Source organism: Heliconius melpomene, unplaced genomic scaffold (assembly GCF_056956725.1).
Source record: "Heliconius melpomene rosina isolate 202511_hmr_F unplaced genomic scaffold, ASM5695672v1 Hmr00036, whole genome shotgun sequence".
Classification (NCBI taxonomy): Eukaryota; Metazoa; Arthropoda; class Insecta; order Lepidoptera; family Nymphalidae; genus Heliconius; species Heliconius melpomene.
The window spans coordinates 74,054-90,735 of NW_028181853.1; the positions used below are offsets into that span (position 1 = coordinate 74,054).

The 16,682-nt window shown below is 52.1% G+C and overlaps 8 protein-coding genes and 1 long non-coding RNA gene across 9 annotated transcripts in view; 1 reads left to right on the plus strand and 8 right to left on the minus strand.

Moving 5' to 3' along the window:
- The window catches only part of LOC146526680 (uncharacterized), a 39,441-nt gene that overhangs the window by 15,275 nt on the left and 7,484 nt on the right, over positions 1-16,682 (plus strand). Inside the window, exons 5-6 of the long non-coding RNA XR_014879363.1 lie at positions 10,738-10,864; positions 10,940-11,109. This is a non-coding gene — a long non-coding RNA (uncharacterized LOC146526680). The remainder of the gene's footprint in view (positions 1-10,737; positions 10,865-10,939; positions 11,110-16,682) is intronic.
- On the minus strand, positions 5,495-6,135 carry LOC146526687 (histone H3-like). Its single transcript, XM_085206868.1, has one exon. It carries the CDS (start codon positions 6,028-6,030, stop codon positions 5,620-5,622), a length of 411 nt encoding a protein of 136 aa, XP_085062994.1. The 5' UTR covers positions 6,031-6,135; the 3' UTR covers positions 5,495-5,619.
- LOC146526688 (histone H2B) lies at positions 6,950-7,633 on the minus strand. Its single transcript, XM_085206870.1, has one exon. The coding sequence runs from the start codon at positions 7,535-7,537 to the stop codon at positions 7,163-7,165; it is 375 nt and encodes a 124-aa protein (XP_085062996.1). The 5' UTR covers positions 7,538-7,633; the 3' UTR covers positions 6,950-7,162.
- LOC146526689 (histone H2A) lies at positions 8,285-8,793 on the minus strand. Its single transcript, XM_085206874.1, has one exon. The coding sequence runs from the start codon at positions 8,764-8,766 to the stop codon at positions 8,392-8,394; it is 375 nt and encodes a 124-aa protein (XP_085063000.1). The 5' UTR covers positions 8,767-8,793; the 3' UTR covers positions 8,285-8,391.
- On the minus strand, positions 9,393-10,595 carry LOC146526690 (uncharacterized). Its single transcript, XM_085206866.1, has one exon. The coding sequence runs from the start codon at positions 10,465-10,467 to the stop codon at positions 9,604-9,606; it is 864 nt and encodes a 287-aa protein (XP_085062992.1). The 5' UTR covers positions 10,468-10,595; the 3' UTR covers positions 9,393-9,603.
- Positions 11,572-12,796, minus strand: LOC146526691 (histone H4). The gene has a single exon (XM_085206880.1). It carries the CDS (start codon positions 12,697-12,699, stop codon positions 12,388-12,390), a length of 312 nt encoding a protein of 103 aa, XP_085063006.1. The 5' UTR covers positions 12,700-12,796; the 3' UTR covers positions 11,572-12,387.
- On the minus strand, positions 13,197-14,199 carry LOC146526692 (histone H3-like). Its single transcript, XM_085206844.1, has one exon. The coding sequence runs from the start codon at positions 13,853-13,855 to the stop codon at positions 13,445-13,447; it is 411 nt and encodes a 136-aa protein (XP_085062970.1). The 5' UTR covers positions 13,856-14,199; the 3' UTR covers positions 13,197-13,444.
- Positions 14,775-15,458, minus strand: LOC146526693 (histone H2B). The gene has a single exon (XM_085206871.1). The coding sequence runs from the start codon at positions 15,360-15,362 to the stop codon at positions 14,988-14,990; it is 375 nt and encodes a 124-aa protein (XP_085062997.1). The 5' UTR covers positions 15,363-15,458; the 3' UTR covers positions 14,775-14,987.
- Positions 16,110-16,618, minus strand: LOC146526694 (histone H2A). Its single transcript, XM_085206873.1, has one exon. The coding sequence runs from the start codon at positions 16,589-16,591 to the stop codon at positions 16,217-16,219; it is 375 nt and encodes a 124-aa protein (XP_085062999.1). The 5' UTR covers positions 16,592-16,618; the 3' UTR covers positions 16,110-16,216.

Below are 16,682 nucleotides of genomic sequence, written 5' to 3' on the forward strand. Positions count from 1 at the left end.
GGGGGAACTAACTCAGAGGGAAGGACGAGCTATGCGCCACCTGGGCGGTCAAGCTCAGCCGGGTGAGACCCTCGGTTACCCCGAGGGAGGCCCAGCTTAAGCGACCAGCGACCAAGGTGGCAGCTCAGGAGTCGGATTCGGGATCGGATTCAGGGGGGGGGGAGAGGAGATCCCTCGGAAGGCGACGCACGTCAGGGGGCCGCGTGTGCCACGGCGCGATGCTGCGAAGGTGCAGGTGGTCCGAGACATCCGCACGGCGAAACGCGTTGGACGCGAGCCGGCGGATGTGATCCTCCAGGCTCTCTATTCTCAGGTCACGCTGGAGAGTGGCGTTCCTGACGAAGTAGGGAGCCTGGGTAACGCGCCGGAGGGCAACGTTCTGGACCACCTGCAGGATGTTGCGTTGGCGGGAACTCGCTAGGGCGTACCACGCCGGGGCGGCGTAGGTGAGATGCGGCCTGACGTACGTCTTGTACAATGCGAGCTTCAAACGGAGGGGGAGACGGGACCTGAAGAGGGGGCGCAGCAAATGCAGCGCCACTTTTGCCGCGTTCGCGGCCTTCTTGACATGCCCCATCATCGAGAGCCTCCGGTCAACCACGACGCCGAGGTAGGTCGCGGTGGGCTTCCAGTGGATCTGCTGGCCCTGCAGGCTCAGCGGAGGAGGCAGGCTCAAGTGGCGCCCCAGAGAGATGATCTGGGTCTTGGCCACGTTGAGCGAGAGCCTCCACTCCGCGAGCCAGTTCGGCAGCAGATTGAGTGCTCGCTGGAGCTTGACGGCGGCGTGATTGGCATTGAGGCTCTTCGTAAGTAGGGCCACGTCATCGGCGTATAGGGCGAGCATGGTACCTTCTTCTACTGGCAGGTCGTCGGTGTACCAAGAGTAGAGCGCAGGGGAGAGGATACTCCCCTGGGGTACACCGGCGGCGATCTGGTGGGTGCAGGAGCGGGCGTGTTCTACCCTCACGCAGAAGGAGCGTCCGCTCAGGTAGGCGGCTACAGTGGTCGCGAGGTGATGCGGGGTGCCAGCACGGAGCACCTTGAGGAGGAGCCCCGGGTGCCAGACACGGTCGAACGCGCTGGCCACGTCGAGGAAGGCTGCAGCAGCACTCTCCTTCCTGTTAGCTGCTGCTGCAGCGAAGTGCAGCACCCTGGCCACCTGGAGCGTAGTGGAGTGGCCACTGCGGAAGCCAAACTGTTCTTGCCGCGGCTGGAGGTGCGGCAGGAGAAGCGGAAGGAGTAGCTTCTCGAACAGTTTGGCGACGGAGCTCAGTAGAGTTATAGGCCTGTAGGCGTCGGCGTGGCGGGTATTCTTGCCGGCCTTGGGGAGCATAACGACCAGGCCCTCCTTCCACGCCTGGGGGAAGTAACCCAGGCGCAGAATGGCGCTGAAGAGCCTGGCCAATGCTGCGATGGTCTTCGTAGGTAAATGCTGGAGTGCCGCATTGGTGACGCCGTCCAAACCCGGCGCCTTTCTGGGCTTAAGCCGGCCGATTGCCTTCTTGACGGCAGTCGGCGAGATGAACGGCGGCGGCGGCAGAGGAAGTTCAGGAGCAGCGAGACGGGAAGACACTTCCGCTTCCATCTGCGCGTGAAGTGCTGGACGCTCACTTGGGTTGGGCTGGAACGTCGTCGCTAGGTGCTCCGCCAGGATCGCGGCTCTCTCCTCCGCAGAGTAGCGGAGAGAGCCGTCGGGGTGGAGGAGCGGACCAGTGGGCGGCTTCTTTTTCATTAACTGGCGGCTGAGTAGGTTGAGCGAGGGCTGGTCCTCGCTTGCCCTCTGGATGCGGCGCTCCCAAGCGTCGGAAGCGTCCTCATCGAGCGCGGCCCTAATGCGCTCGATGAGTTGGTTGACCTTTGTTTTGATCGCTGGGTCCCTGGTCGTCTGCCACTCGGTGCGAAGCTTCCGTTTTTGTTTGATGAGCTTGGCGACGTGCCCAGGGATCGGCGGGAGGCGGTGCGAGCTTGGGGGTGCCGTCGCTGCCTGCATCGCGTCCTGGATGGACGTGGTGATGTCGGCGGCCAGGTTGTCGATGGCAGCGGAGTCTGAGAGCGGGGGGATGTGCGTCGGCTTCGTGGCGAGGGAGGCTTCGAAGCGCTCCCAGGTGATCCGGCCTCGGGCCGGAGGTGGTTTGGCCAAGGTCAGCCCGCCGGAGAGAGTAGCCAGGACGGGCTGATGGTCCGACCCGAAGGCGTCGGGCAGCGTCTCGAGGTCCACGGTCTCCAGGCCTCGGTACACCGCCAGGTCGATGGTGGTGGGTGCGTAGCAATCGGCGTAGTGGTAATGGGTGGGCTGGTCAGGTCCAGCCACCTCGTATCCAGCGCGCTGGGCATCTCTCAGGAGGCGGCGTCCGTCGGGGCAGGCGAAGGAGCAACGCCAGGCGGGGTGCTTGGCGTTGAAGTCCCCGGCTGCCAGCGTTGGTGTGGTGCTGTCAAGGATCGCCCGAAGCTCGCTGACCACCAGCGGACGGGAGCTCGGGCGATATATGGCGAAGAGCCTCAGAGGTTTGGAGGCGTGGTGGATCTCGACACCCAGCGATTGGAAAGACTGGGTGCCGAGGTCGGGCAGCGGTGAGAAGACGATCCCTCTTCGGATCGCAATGAGGAGACCTCGAAAAGGGGTGTCCGTGGTGGAGTCCAGCCGTAGAGTATGGAACCCAGGCAGGTTGGCCGAGAAATCCGATGGCAGATGGGTTTCATTGATGAGCGCGACGTCGATTCGTTGGTCGCGCAACATGAGCCGGAGGAACTTCTTCCTCCTCCTCAAGCCGCAGGCGTTCCAGTAGAGTATCCGTAGGTGGTCAAACATTGAGGAGGAGGTTCTTCATCCCCTCAAGGACGCACTGAACAGGGTCCCGACCTTCCCTCAGGGCGATGAGTACGTCCTTAAGGGTGTCGATTGCTCTGTCCATGGCCACTTGCGCCGGCGGGTGGGAACTGGCCGGTGGTTGCTCATTTGTTGTTGTTGTTGTTGTTGGTCGCCGGGCGGCATCAGGGGCCGCGGGGGTGACGGTAAGAGTGGCTGCTGCTGCGGGGGGAGGTTGGGGTTGACTCTCCCTCTGCCTCCTGGTCCTCTTCCCCCCCCTCTTGTGTTTCCTGCCGGCGCCCCTGGTCGTCGGGGGGTTGGCAGGGGCCATCAGGGTTGGCGCATTCTCGTCTGCGTTGACCATGCTAGTGGAAGCCGGTGGGGCGCCCCTGGTTGGGCGGGGCGCCGATTGGGAGAGGGCCACGGTGCCGGCCCTCTTGTTCCTGTACTCCTTGCGGAACTGCGGGCACGCGGTGAAGTTCGCCGGGTGGGCGCCCCCGCAGTTGATGCAGGTGGCGGGCTCGTCGCGAGGGCGCGGGCAGTCGCGCGCAAGGTGCTCTTCCCCGCACCTTACGCAGGCCAGGCGGCGGTGGCACCCATGGCTTGAGTGCCGGAACGCCTGGCAGCGATGGCACTGCGCCGGGCCCCGCTTGCTCCTCCAGGCTTCCACTTTGACACCTGGCATGTTGAGGAGCTCCGTTATTTGGAAGATGCCAGGTACCAGGTCCGGGGTGTTCGTCAGGATCGCGTAAAATATGCATCCAGGCCGGCCCATCCTTGCCTTGATTGGACGGGCGTACTCGGCCTGGAAGCCGAGCTCTCGTAGGGCGTCGGTGATCTCGTCGGGTGTAGTCGTTGCAGGTAGCCCCCTGATGGCTACCTTTCTGCTTTTCTCCGCGGGCAAGGCGTAAGAAAACCAGGAGATGGGCTCCGTCTTCTCGAGGTCCGAGAGGTAGCGTTGGATGACGCGGTATTCCTCCTCGGACTCGGGAGAGAAGCGCACACCCTGTCCAAAGGGGCGTGCATTGGGGGCGTGGCCAAGGCGGTCGCGGAGCGCGCGGAAGTGGCGCGCCCAGTCGGGTAGCTTCTCGACCACGAGAGGCGGGAAGCGCGGTTTCGGTGGCTGAGGCGCGGCCGAGGTGGTGGCCGGCGCCGGCGTCGGTGCTGCGGCCGCAGCGGCCGGAGCGGTGCGGCTCGGGCCCGGGCCGGGGGCCCTGAGCGCGTCAGCGAAGGTGCCTGCGTTCGAGGCATCCGGCTGGCTGCCGGTAGTGTTGGAGGCGGCAGGTGGCATCGTCCGAGGATCCCGCTGGCGTAGGCGGGGGTCGCGTGGGTTGGGAGGCGGGGCGGCGCGCGGTTGCGCGCACACGCGCTTGGCAGCCTCCTCATCGGCATCGTCTGTGGGCCGAGGACGTCTAGCGGGCGTTAGCGATAGAACGCCCAACAGCGGGTCGGCGGCGGCAGCGGCCGCGCCGGCGCATTCCAGCTCCTTTCCCTTGTCGTTCAGGTACATGGCAATATGTACCATGAGCGACCGGGAAAGAGCTCCGCGCTTCTGCAACTCGGACACAACGAGCATGTCCGAGTGTAGGCGCGACTGCGGCGAAAGCTCGTCCTCGACGCGGGGTGGCGCGGAGGGGGAGCGCTGCGGTTGCTGCATCTCCCTGGAGGCGGCCCTGGAGGGTCGCTGCGGCTTCGGTGTCATCATCAGTGGTGTCATCGTCTCAAAAGGGGCGGTCATCCTCTCGGCGGAAGTGGGCGGAGCGTCGGGAGGGCACGCGGTAATATCGCGTGCCTCCGGTGTCCGTCGTGCATCTTCGGCTTGGAGGGGCCTGCGGGGTGCAGGGCCGGGGGGGGTGGCTGCTATGGTCGGCATACTCCGACCTGGGGTCGCGGAGGCGCGAGGGCGCGAGCGAGAGCGGTCTCGCTGGGCGCCGCTGCGGCCGCTCATGATGAGCTGGCGGCGTTAGTGCCCGCACGCGGCAGTCATCGATCGCGTAACGCGATCGCGAGATCGGTGTGAGACGCGAGGGCGTCGGTATCCGTCGCGGCGCCACGGGGCGCTGGCGAAACTCGACAATGATTTCAATACGAAATAGTGGAGAGTTTCTTGATACTATAGGACTCGTGCCGCTGGAGTGCGCAGAGGTGCTTACTCGACGGCGGGCAGGCGATCCTGTCGCATATTTTTTGACCCTCTCTAAATATATACCCCCCCCTCTACGTTCGGCTGTGTTCGGCTCCACTCGTTGGTCATGCGTATGTGGAGTAGGGGAGAGGGGGGGGGGGGGGGGGGATTATGCTGATGATAACAATAATAATTAAAATAAAAGTTATAGTACATAGTATAGTATAGTGCACGCAATTATTATTATCATAATTATTTATATATATATATATATATATATATATATATATATATATATATATAAATGATTATCGTGCATGGATAGATAGTGTAATATATAATATAATATCTCTCTATCTCTCTACGTTGCAAGTGCAAGTATGTTGTATTTATTATTATTATTATTTTTTAAATTAAGTATTATTATTATTATTATTAGTATGTATGTTTGTTTGCATTGAATATTGCCCCGTACAGATGAACAGTGCGACACAGTACGACACGAGGACGGACGGACAGCCAGCCCAGACGGTTCTTTGTACACGTGTGAAACGACAACGTATATAAATATCAGAATAATTTGTGGCCCTGAGAAGGGCCTTTTGGTTTCACAACACACACAATATACACAATCGTGTATATTGTTTGTTTGTTCGTTTGTATTGCAAGCAAGCAAGCTAGCTGGCAATTACGCACGTTCGCCTCTGATCCTGCGGGCGAGCTGGATGTCCTTCGGCATAATGGTGACGCGTTTCGCGTGGATCGCGCAAAGGTTGGTGTCCTCGAAGAGGCTCACCAGATACGCCTCGCTCGCCTCCTGGAGGGCCATAACGGCGGAGCTCTGGAACCGCAGGTCCGTCTTGAAGTCCTGCGCTATCTCGCGCACCAAACGCTGGAAGGGCAGCTTGCGGATCAGAAGCTCCGTGCTCTTCTGGTAGCGACGAATCTCGCGGAGGGCGACGGTGCCGGGCCTGTACCTGTGCGGCTTCTTCACGCCGCCGGTGGCAGGTGCGCTCTTGCGAGCCGCCTTCGTGGCGAGCTGTTTGCGCGGCGCCTTACCACCGGTGGACTTGCGGGCGGTTTGCTTGGTACGAGCCATCTTGCACTACTACTGAACTGAACGCGGTACTGAACTGAAGTGAACTGTTACGCGCGGGCACGTCTCGCTTCGTCCAAAGTAATATTGGAAGTGTTCAAAAAAGTGGGGCGCGGCGGCGCCTTATAAAACGTCAGGGGGGGAGGGGCGGGGCACGTGCCGTCCCTTTCGCACGCGGTGCGGTGGCGAGTCGGGCGTCGGGCGGTGAGAGTGCCTCGTCGATGCCGTGCTGTGTACGTCTTCTGTGACTATGCGTCGGTCGCAGTGAAATAATAATGAAATGAAGAAGAGAAGAGAAGAGAAGAGTAGAGATCAGATCAGTCATCAGTAGTAGTTGGCGCGTCGGCCGGGCCCGGCATCATCGGGCGTCGGTCAGTGCTATCTATCTATCTATCTATCTATCTATCTATCTATCTATCTAACTAACACACTCGTGTGTTAGTTAGATAGATAGCTAGCTAGCTAGCTGGCTGGCTGGCTGGCTGGCTGGCTGGCTGGCTGGCTGGCTGGCTGGCTGGCTGGCTGGCTGGCTGGCTGGCTAGGAGGTTCTATTACATGAATACGACATTATAATAATATTATTAATAGGCTACGTGCGTTTCTAACGGGGGTACATAAAAATAATAATAATAATAATTATTATTAGGATTAATTATCGTTATGTGGTGATGATAATAATTATTGTATTATTCTTTCTTAATTAATATTATGTCATTAGTTAATTGTCATTCGTGTGCGTGCGTCTATTAATGTATTATTATTTTCATCTGAGAGTAGCAACACTATTTATTTATTTATTTATTTATTTATTTATTGAATTTATCACGCTCACACACAATAATATTTACACTTAGAACTAGGTGTAGGTAGGGAGACGTTTTGCGAGAAACTGTTTTTGTTTTATTTTTAAACACGACTCATATAGTGGCCCTTAAAAGGGCCTTTTGAGAATGCGCGCGACGACCGATGATGACGATGATGATGTAGTCGATGCGTAGTGTAACAGCACCAGTGCAGACACACACACTTTAGCACGAGAACACGGACGGATACACGCGCGCACACACACACATCGTCACACGGCACGTTCGCGAGCGCATTCGATTTTTAACTGTCGTCTCTTCGACGGACCACTTCACTTGGAGCTCGTGTACTTGGTGACGGCCTTGGTGCCTTCGCTGACGGCGTGCTTGGCCAACTCGCCGGGCAACAGGAGCCTCACGGAGGTCTGCACCTCCCTGGACGTGATCGTGGACCTCTTGTTGTAGTGGGCGAGTCGCGACGCCTCGGCGGCGATACGCTCGAAAATGTCGTTCACGAACGAGTTCATGATGGACATCGCCTTGCTGGAGATTCCGGTGTCCGGGTGGACTTGTTTGAGCACTTTGTAGATGTAGATGGCGTAGCTCTCCTTCCTCTTGTGCTTCTTCTTTTTCTTGTCCGACTTGGAGATGTTCTTTTGGGCCTTGCCGGATTTCTTGGCGGCCTTTCCGCTAGTCTTGGGCGGCATGATAAGAAAGGTTTGTAATTAGTACTATCGATGAGAAAGGTACACACTCTCTGCGTGCACGACGGTGTCGGTTAAAAAATTTCGTCGGATCCGGGTCGGTAGTCATTCCGTTCTGTGGACGCACAAGCGCTTACGACGCGCGCCAGCCTTTAAGAGACGAAATTGACCAAGTACGTGTACACACGTCACAATCATCCAAACCACCTCCCCCCCCCCCCCCCCCCCCGAACATATTATCATTCGTATACTTTTAAATTTGAAATTTATAAGATACATGTAGGAAATTAAAAATTTGTTTACATTACGTATACAGGATGGAATTGTCAGCACCACTTTAAATGAAACCACAGTTTCAACTACTCTATAAAAGCCCTATAAAGAAAAATAACTTACCCTGAAGTTATGTGATATGTTATGTTATATGCAGTTTCAGTAAAAGAAGCGCTGCCTCTTCCACCTGTATATTATGTGTGTGTGTGTGTGTGTGTGTGTGTGTGTGTGTGTGTGTGTGTGTGTGTGTGTGTGTGTGTGTGTGTGTGTGTGTGTGTGTGTGTGTGGGTGGTCTGTTAGACAATTTTTTATAATATCGAAATTGATGTGTGCCTAAAATTGTTATATATATATATATATATACTTATTCATGACCGTCCACACTATGTAGTGTCATGCTTTATATATTTTGTTTGTTTTAGAAGACGTCTCGCTTAATGAAACAATTTATGCAATTTCGAAGCGTTCACGGAAATATTTTGTGGCCCTTAAAAGGGCCTTTTCACAAAAAAAAAAAAAACCCAAAAATTTCAGAAAACCAAATCCACACCCACACACGCACACACGCACTAGGGGTGTCAGGATTAGGCTTTCTTCTCAGTCTTTTTGGGTAAGAGGACTGCCTGGATGTTGGGCAGTACACCGCCCTGAGCGATCGTAACTCCCGAGAGCAACTTGTTCAGCTCCTCGTCGTTACGGATCGCCAATTGGAGATGCCTCGGGATGATTCTGGTCTTCTTGTTGTCCCTAGCGGCGTTTCCGGCCAACTCGAGCACTTCGGCGGCCAGATACTCCATCACGGCGGCCAGGTAGACCGGTGCACCGGCTCCCACGCGTTCGGCGTAGTTGCCTTTTCTCAAAAGCCTGTGTATACGTCCCACTGGAAACTGAAGTCCGGCACGGTTGGAACGAGACTTTGCCTTTCCCTTCACTTTGCCACCTTTGCCGCGACCCGACATGTTGAACGATAGTTAGATGAATTTGAAAGACAATATTTAAAAAAAAGCCCGTTTTTTGAAATAAGTACTCGTGTATCGCGCGCACGTTGAGCGGGGACACGAGCGAGCGTTCTCGTAGACGATTGCTCACGACGATGCACGACGATGCACGACGGTGTACAACGACGATGCGCGACGGTGTACGACGACGCACGACGATGCACGACAATCGCCGAAGTAAACAGAAAGCTAGCTAGCTGTTCAGCCTAGAAACGGATAATAAAAATATACTATAGTAAATATATATAATACAGATAACAATATATACACTTAATATATATATACTTTTTTCTTTTTTTTTTTTTTTTTTTTTTAAGACCATACAACAATTGGTCACAAAATTATATTGTTAATGAAGTAGGAGTTTATTATTTGTGACACTAATTTTGAATGAATATTGAGAATTGAGTAATCTAATAGTGGATTCACCGACTTACCAATCACTCATGATACTGTGAATATATTGATTGATTTAATTGATTATATTACATAATATAAATTTTCGTAGCACACGAGACGTTCGTCGTAGAAGAAACTGTACCACCGTTCATTGATACAACATATGTATGTATGGCGTATTTGGAAAGTTTTGTTAGCCCTGAGAAGGGCTTTTTGTCGTGCTACCGTTGCACATGTATATATACATATATATACGTATATACACCTACCTATCGTCGTCACACATACACACAACACACACACACACAACACTCGCCACGAGTTATTCTCGTGTAGTGCGCGTTATTTAACGTCCGTTTAGCAATTGTATATAGATAGATATATGTCTATTTTATTTATTCACTTTTTCGGCGTGGCGGACGCGGCCTTCTTAGCCGCCGGCTTGGCTCTGGGCGTGGCTGCCTTCTTTGGTTTGGGCGCTTTGGGCTTCTTCGTCGGCGGCTTGGCGGTCTTCTTCGCCTTAGAAGCGGCGGCGGTGGCGGCGGCGGCTCCGCCCTTCGCCTTCGAAGCGGAGGATGCGGCGGCGGCGGCTTTCTTGGCTGCCGTGGCGGCGGGCTTCTTCTTCGCGGCGGCCGCCTTTTTGTCCTTCACTGTCGTCTTCGATTTGGACTTGGACGGCGAGGACGCTGCGGCGGCGGCGGCGGCGGCGGCTGCTGCCGCTGCTGCTGCTGCTGCTGCGGCCCCCTTCTTGCCGGCCCTGCCGCCTGCGGACGCCGCGGCGGGAGCTCCGGACGCCTTCTTCTTCTTCGACCTAGACGAGGCGGAGGCCGACGACGACGATGCGCCGGAAGCTGCGGCGGAGGATCCCTTGCCGGCGCCGCCGGCCGCAGACTGCTTGCTCTTCGAAGCGGACGACTTGGACTCGAGCTTGAAACTGCCAGAAGCGCCCTTGCCCTTGGTCTGTATCAGGGCACCGGACTCGACGGCGCTCTTTAGATATTTTCTGATGAACGGGGCCAATTTCTCGGCGTCCACTTTGTACTGGGCCGCTATGTACTTCTTGATAGCCTGCAGAGACGAACCGCTGCGCTCCTTGAGCTCCTTGATGGCGCTGTTGACCATCTCGGAGGTTTTGGGGTGGGTCGGTTTCGCTTTTGGCTTCTTGGCGGCGGCGGCAGCGGCGGCGGCGCCGACCGCTGACTTGGGCTTCTTCGCCGGGGTGGCGGGTGCGGGAGCTTCTGATGCTACTGCTGCGTCGGCCATTATTATTATTATTATTATTATTTATTACACGCACACGCACGCACACGATCACTCACAAAGAGCAATAAATTGTTATGAACGCGGAAAGTATAGTTTATATTGATATATACGTTGTACGTTGTACTGGCGTGGCAGAGGTCGCTAGTGGCAGTAAGAGCGGTAGCGATACCGTGAGGAGAGCCGCGGTGTCGCTGGACATTTTCTCGTACGAACGCTCGAAACTTTTCACTAACAGGCGTCTAGAAAATTATAATTTTTACATTATTTCAGATGTTGAGAGGGACCCGCCACCCGTGAGGGCCTCGTCCGTGAACCCGTCGACCGGCTCGCGGGCCGAGCGCCACGACACGCGTTGATTTGACGGAATTACGAGCTGTCGAATACGTCGAAGTGCTACGTGCGTACCTCCGGTCGTGTTTAAAAGTTATTTTTCTCTATAAAAATTTATTGAAACGATTTTCCGTTTCGACAGATCGAAAGCGAAGAATACCCGCCCGCCCGGAGATATCGAAAGATCGCCGTGCGACGGTCCGTCGACCCCCTCGAGGACCTCCAAGTGGAGCATCGTAAAACACCCGATGCCCTCGCTGAGCGACGGTCCACCGCGGCCGCCGTTGTCGAGTACGCGGAGTGTTTACAGGGGTGAGTGTGTGTGTTTGTGTGTGTGTGCATATATATATATATATATATTATTAAGATATATATAATTCTTAATGTTTACTTTTCTTCCCTCTATCAAGATTTTAACTTTAATACCAAACAAAATAATAATATATTCAATATATAATCATGTGCACATCGTACTCGCCGCCGTTGTCGTCGTCGTAGTCGTAGTCGTAGTAGTGATCAGTCCATTTCGTACATACAGAAGGAGACGAGCGTCACGTGACGGATGATGCTGCTATGATATATATATATATATATATATATATATTCTCATTTAATTAATTGTAATGATTTACTTTTTCATTCGTTACGGACGACCGACCGTGCATAATCAATCAAATATTAATAATATACATACACAATGTATCATATATAATAGATACATACATCACACTTGTGGGCTATAGCATCACAGGGTGATATGCTAATGATACGAGATTTAATGAATTGAACTCCTTTATTATATATTTCCGCTACGCTACGTTGGTGGAACATAATTTCACAATTGCATTTGTAGCGAATAAATTCAGGGCGCGCTGATATTATAGCGTAGCGTTTTAACTAACAATTGATATTTATAAATAATATTAATACTTGTGCAATACCCTCCCTACACAATCATAATACGGATGGATATAACTTTATAACTTACTTACCTGCCTACTTGCTCGCTCGCTACATCTCTTAAGTATAAACTGTGCGCTTTGGTTACAACATGAATATGTATGTAGTAGTAGTAGTAGTAGTAGTAGTACAGTGAGTGTGCAGTGTGTAGCAAAATATATCAACATGTCACACACATACACATTTTCAATACTTACATTACCTACCTACCTACCACAGTTATGAGTTAGAGCTACTTGGATGTTATTCATACTAAATACATATTGTTCGGTTCGGTCCAGTCCATATCCACCAAATATAGTAAGTGAGTAACTAGTAGTGCACACTCGGAGCGCTGAACTTTTAATAAAGTCAACGTCCGGGACGTCCGTGTGGTTAAGAAACATAAATTTTATTTAATTCTGAAATTTGTGCGGCCCTGAGAAGGGCCTTTTGTTTATGTGAAACCGACGGAGAGAGAGAGAGAGATTATGCGGTCTGGTTCGAGCTGGATCACACACACAATCGAGATGTAAACGACGCGATTACACCGACTGACCACCGCGCTCGCGCGCCCGAACGCAAACACACACACTAAATTCTCACACTCTCGTCGGTTTCACTTCGGTTCGGCGGTTGGCGGTTAAAATATTAACCGCCGAAGCCGTACAGAGTGCGCCCCTGCCGCTTCAGGGCGTACACGACGTCCATGGCGGTGACGGTCTTCCTCTTGGCGTGCTCCGTGTACGTGACGGCGTCGCGGATCACATTCTCGAGGAACACCTTCAGCACTCCGCGAGTCTCCTCGTATATCAGGCCGGATATACGTTTGACGCCGCCCCTGCGGGCGAGACGACGGATGGCCGGCTTCGTGATGCCCTGGATGTTATCGCGCAGCACTTTCCTGTGACGCTTCGCTCCGCCTTTTCCCAGACCCTTTCCACCCTTACCGCGACCGGTCATGTTGACTATGTGACGGCGGTATGCACACTTCTGGTATTACTTCTAACGCTCCGCTCCTCGCGAGTGACGGGGAGACGTTCAACTGCGAACGTACGGTAGAAACTTATGTCGCATATTTTTTGACCCTCTCTAAATATATACCCCCCCCTCTACGTTCGGCTGTGTTCGGCTCCACTCGTTGGTCATGCGTATGTGGAGTAGGGGAGAGGGGGGGGGGGGGGGGGGATTATGCTGATGATAACAATAATAATTAAAATAAAAGTTATAGTACATAGTATAGTATAGTGCACGCAATTATTATTATCATAATTATTTATATATATATATATATATATATATATATATATATATATATATATAAATGATTATCGTGCATGGATAGATAGTGTAATATATAATATAATATCTCTCTATCTCTCTACGTTGCAAGTGCAAGTATGTTGTATTTATTATTATTATTATTTTTTAAATTAAGTATTATTATTATTATTATTAGTATGTATGTTTGTTTGCATTGAATATTGCCCCGTACAGATGAACAGTGCGACACAGTACGACACGAGGACGGACGGACAGCCAGCCCAGACGGTTCTTTGTACACGTGTGAAACGACAACGTATATAAATATCAGAATAATTTGTGGCCCTGAGAAGGGCCTTTTGGTTTCACAACACACACAATATACACAATCGTGTATATTGTTTGTTTGTTCGTTTGTATTGCAAGCAAGCAAGCTAGCTGGCAATTACGCACGTTCGCCTCTGATCCTGCGGGCGAGCTGGATGTCCTTCGGCATAATGGTGACGCGTTTCGCGTGGATCGCGCAAAGGTTGGTGTCCTCGAAGAGGCTCACCAGATACGCCTCGCTCGCCTCCTGGAGGGCCATAACGGCGGAGCTCTGGAACCGCAGGTCCGTCTTGAAGTCCTGCGCTATCTCGCGCACCAAACGCTGGAAGGGCAGCTTGCGGATCAGAAGCTCCGTGCTCTTCTGGTAGCGACGAATCTCGCGGAGGGCGACGGTGCCGGGCCTGTACCTGTGCGGCTTCTTCACGCCGCCGGTGGCAGGTGCGCTCTTGCGAGCCGCCTTCGTGGCGAGCTGTTTGCGCGGCGCCTTACCACCGGTGGACTTGCGGGCGGTTTGCTTGGTACGAGCCATCTTGCACTACTACTGAACTGAACGCGGTACTGAACTGAAGTGAACTGTTACGCGCGGGCACGTCTCGCTTCGTCCAAAGTAATATTGGAAGTGTTCAAAAAAGTGGGGCGCGGCGGCGCCTTATAAAACGTCAGGGGGGGAGGGGCGGGGCACGTGCCGTCCCTTTCGCACGCGGTGCGGTGGCGAGTCGGGCGTCGGGCGGTGAGAGTGCCTCGTCGATGCCGTGCTGTGTACGTCTTCTGTGACTATGCGTCGGTCGCAGTGAAATAATAATGAAATGAAGAAGAGAAGAGAAGAGAAGAGTAGAGATCAGATCAGTCATCAGTAGTAGTTGGCGCGTCGGCCGGGCCCGGCATCATCGGGCGTCGGTCAGTGCTATCTATCTATCTATCTATCTATCTATCTATCTATCTATCTAACTAACACACTCGTGTGTTAGTTAGATAGATAGCTAGCTAGCTAGCTGGCTGGCTGGCTGGCTGGCTGGCTGGCTGGCTGGCTGGCTGGCTGGCTGGCTGGCTGGCTGGCTGGCTGGCTAGGAGGTTCTATTACATGAATACGACATTATAATAATATTATTAATAGGCTACGTGCGTTTCTAACGGGGGTACATAAAAATAATAATAATAATAATTATTATTAGGATTAATTATCGTTATGTGGTGATGATAATAATTATTGTATTATTCTTTCTTAATTAATATTATGTCATTAGTTAATTGTCATTCGTGTGCGTGCGTCTATTAATGTATTATTATTTTCATCTGAGAGTAGCAACACTATTTATTTATTTATTTATTTATTTATTTATTGAATTTATCACGCTCACACACAATAATATTTACACTTAGAACTAGGTGTAGGTAGGGAGACGTTTTGCGAGAAACTGTTTTTGTTTTATTTTTAAACACGACTCATATAGTGGCCCTTAAAAGGGCCTTTTGAGAATGCGCGCGACGACCGATGATGACGATGATGATGTAGTCGATGCGTAGTGTAACAGCACCAGTGCAGACACACACACTTTAGCACGAGAACACGGACGGATACACGCGCGCACACACACACATCGTCACACGGCACGTTCGCGAGCGCATTCGATTTTTAACTGTCGTCTCTTCGACGGACCACTTCACTTGGAGCTCGTGTACTTGGTGACGGCCTTGGTGCCTTCGCTGACGGCGTGCTTGGCCAACTCGCCGGGCAACAGGAGCCTCACGGAGGTCTGCACCTCCCTGGACGTGATCGTGGACCTCTTGTTGTAGTGGGCGAGTCGCGACGCCTCGGCGGCGATACGCTCGAAAATGTCGTTCACGAACGAGTTCATGATGGACATCGCCTTGCTGGAGATTCCGGTGTCCGGGTGGACTTGTTTGAGCACTTTGTAGATGTAGATGGCGTAGCTCTCCTTCCTCTTGTGCTTCTTCTTTTTCTTGTCCGACTTGGAGATGTTCTTTTGGGCCTTGCCGGATTTCTTGGCGGCCTTTCCGCTAGTCTTGGGCGGCATGATAAGAAAGGTTTGTAATTAGTACTATCGATGAGAAAGGTACACACTCTCTGCGTGCACGACGGTGTCGGTTAAAAAATTTCGTCGGATCCGGGTCGGTAGTCATTCCGTTCTGTGGACGCACAAGCGCTTACGACGCGCGCCAGCCTTTAAGAGACGAAATTGACCAAGTACGTGTACACACGTCACAATCATCCAAACCACCTCCCCCCCCCCCCCCCCCCCCGAACATATTATCATTCGTATACTTTTAAATTTGAAATTTATAAGATACATGTAGGAAATTAAAAATTTGTTTACATTACGTATACAGGATGGAATTGTCAGCACCACTTTAAATGAAACCACAGTTTCAACTACTCTATAAAAGCCCTATAAAGAAAAATAACTTACCCTGAAGTTATGTGATATGTTATGTTATATGCAGTTTCAGTAAAAGAAGCGCTGCCTCTTCCACCTGTATATTATGTGTGTGTGTGTGTGTGTGTGTGTGTGTGTGTGTGTGTGTGTGTGTGTGTGTGTGTGTGTGTGTGTGTGTGTGTGTGTGTGTGTGTGTGGGTGGTCTGTTAGACAATTTTTTATAATATCGAAATTGATGTGTGCCTAAAATTGTTATATATATATATATATATACTTATTCATGACCGTCCACACTATGTAGTGTCATGCTTTATATATTTTGTTTGTTTTAGAAGACGTCTCGCTTAATGAAACAATTTATGCAATTTCGAAGCGTTCACGGAAATATTTTGTGGCCCTTAAAAGGGCCTTTTCACAAAAAAAAAAAAAACCCAAAAATTTCAGAAAACCAAATCCACACCCACACACGCACACACGCACTAGGGGTGTCAGGATTAGGCTTTCTTCTCAGTCTTTTTGGGTAAGAGGACTGCCTGGATGTTGGGCAGTACACCGCCCTGAGCGATCGTAACTCCCGAGAGCAACTTGTTCAGCTCCTCGTCGTTACGGATCGCCAATTGGAGATGCCTCGGGATGATTCTGGTCTTCTTGTTGTCCCTAGCGGCGTTTCCGGCCAACTCGAGCACTTCGGCGGCCAGATACTCCATCACGGCGGCCAGGTAGACCGGTGCACCGGCTCCCACGCGTTCGGCGTAGTTGCCTTTTCTCAAAAGCCTGTGTATACGTCCCACTGGAAACTGAAGTCCGGCACGGTTGGAACGAGACTTTGCCTTTCCCTTCACTTTGCCACCTTTGCCGCGACCCGACATGTTGAACGATAGTTAGATGAATTTGAAAGACAATATTTAAAAAAAAGCCCGTTTTTTGAAATAAGTACTCGTGTATCGCGCGCACGTTGAG

Bases quoted from the DNA above. Each gene is read 5' to 3' on its own strand.
- LOC146526687 (XM_085206868.1), bottom strand. From the start codon at position 6,030: ATGGCTCGTACCAAGCAAACCGCCCGCAAGTCCACCGGTGGTAAGGCG.
- LOC146526688 (XM_085206870.1), bottom strand. From the start codon at position 7,537: ATGCCGCCCAAGACTAGCGGAAAGGCCGCCAAGAAATCCGGCAAGGCC.
- LOC146526689 (XM_085206874.1), bottom strand. From the start codon at position 8,766: ATGTCGGGTCGCGGCAAAGGTGGCAAAGTGAAGGGAAAGGCAAAGTCT.
- LOC146526690 (XM_085206866.1), bottom strand. From the start codon at position 10,467: ATGGCCGACGCAGCAGTAGCATCAGAAGCTCCCGCACCCGCCACCCCG.
- LOC146526691 (XM_085206880.1), bottom strand. From the start codon at position 12,699: ATGACCGGTCGCGGTAAGGGTGGAAAGGGTCTGGGAAAAGGCGGAGCG.
- LOC146526692 (XM_085206844.1), bottom strand. From the start codon at position 13,855: ATGGCTCGTACCAAGCAAACCGCCCGCAAGTCCACCGGTGGTAAGGCG.
- LOC146526693 (XM_085206871.1), bottom strand. From the start codon at position 15,362: ATGCCGCCCAAGACTAGCGGAAAGGCCGCCAAGAAATCCGGCAAGGCC.
- LOC146526694 (XM_085206873.1), bottom strand. From the start codon at position 16,591: ATGTCGGGTCGCGGCAAAGGTGGCAAAGTGAAGGGAAAGGCAAAGTCT.